This window comes from Cynara cardunculus (assembly GCF_001531365.2).
Source record: "Cynara cardunculus var. scolymus isolate 2C chromosome LG 13, CcrdV1, whole genome shotgun sequence".
NCBI classification, from domain to species: domain Eukaryota; kingdom Viridiplantae; phylum Streptophyta; class Magnoliopsida; order Asterales; family Asteraceae; genus Cynara; species Cynara cardunculus.
This window is the reverse complement of record NC_037540.1, coordinates 29,804,179-29,805,073: the sequence shown is the minus strand read 5'-3', so window position 1 is coordinate 29,805,073 and position 895 is coordinate 29,804,179. Positions and strand designations below refer to the sequence as shown.

Genomic DNA, 895 nt, shown 5'->3' with positions numbered 1-895 from the left:
TGGGGCAACGTCTTACGTATTGTTGATTTGACTACTATGCCTTATGTGTGGGATCAAATTTTGGAAACTCTTTCGGATTCTAATCATCGTCCAAAGCGGTTAAAGCAGAAACTAGCGGTTGCGGCTTCGGTTTATTTCATTTGGCAGGAACGGAATAGAAGACTTTTTACTGGGGATCGTCGGAACATCGAGCAGATTATTCAAGCCATTGTTCAGAATGTTGAAATTCGTGTGGCTTGGTTGGAGAAACGGTTATTGGGCAATACTGGTTGATTTTTATGGGTTTTTGCTATGTTAGGGGAGCTTTTGTATGTTTTAAGCTCCTTTTCTTTATTTTTAGTTGTTTGTTTGAGTCGGTTGGGCTTTGCTTGTTTGGCTTTTGGTGGCTTGGTATGGGTTTTTTTCCAAGTCGTTTGTTTTTTTTTTTGTTGCGTTGGTAGTGGTCTGTTTTTGGTCGTTTTGCTGTAATTTTCTTTATGTTTTATAAAATTGCCTGGTTTCCGTTCAAAAAAAAAATGAGCAAATGGACCCATTAAGATCCATTCTACCTCATTTACTCCTTTTAACGTCTGATTAGACTAATTATGACCCATTTAGTATCATCATAACTCAATTGGACTCAAATACAGGAATTACCCCATTATACCCATTAAGCTCTGATCAAACTAGATATGACCCAATTAGTGTCCTTTCGAGTCAATTAGACTCCCTACGGAAACAATGGCCCTATTAAACCCATTAGGGTCTAATCAGATTAATGATGATCCATTTAGTCTCATTTTGGCCCAAATGACTCGATTAAAATAAATATGCCCATTATACCCACAAAGGCCACATGGACCTATTTAGGACCCTTAAGACCCATTCTGCATCGATTACTCACTTTACCATCTTG

The 895-nt window shown here is 38.1% G+C and overlaps 1 protein-coding gene across 1 annotated transcript in view; it reads left to right on the top strand.

Moving 5' to 3' along the window:
• LOC112524970 overlaps positions 1 to 273 on the top strand; it is a 4,491-nt gene extending 4,218 nt beyond the window's left edge. Inside the window, exon 4 of the mRNA XM_025134913.1 lies at positions 148 to 273. Within this exon, the coding sequence (XP_024990681.1) occupies positions 148 to 273 (126 nt within the window). The remainder of the gene's footprint in view (positions 1 to 147) is intronic.
• Positions 274 to 895: the final 622 nt, after the last annotated feature.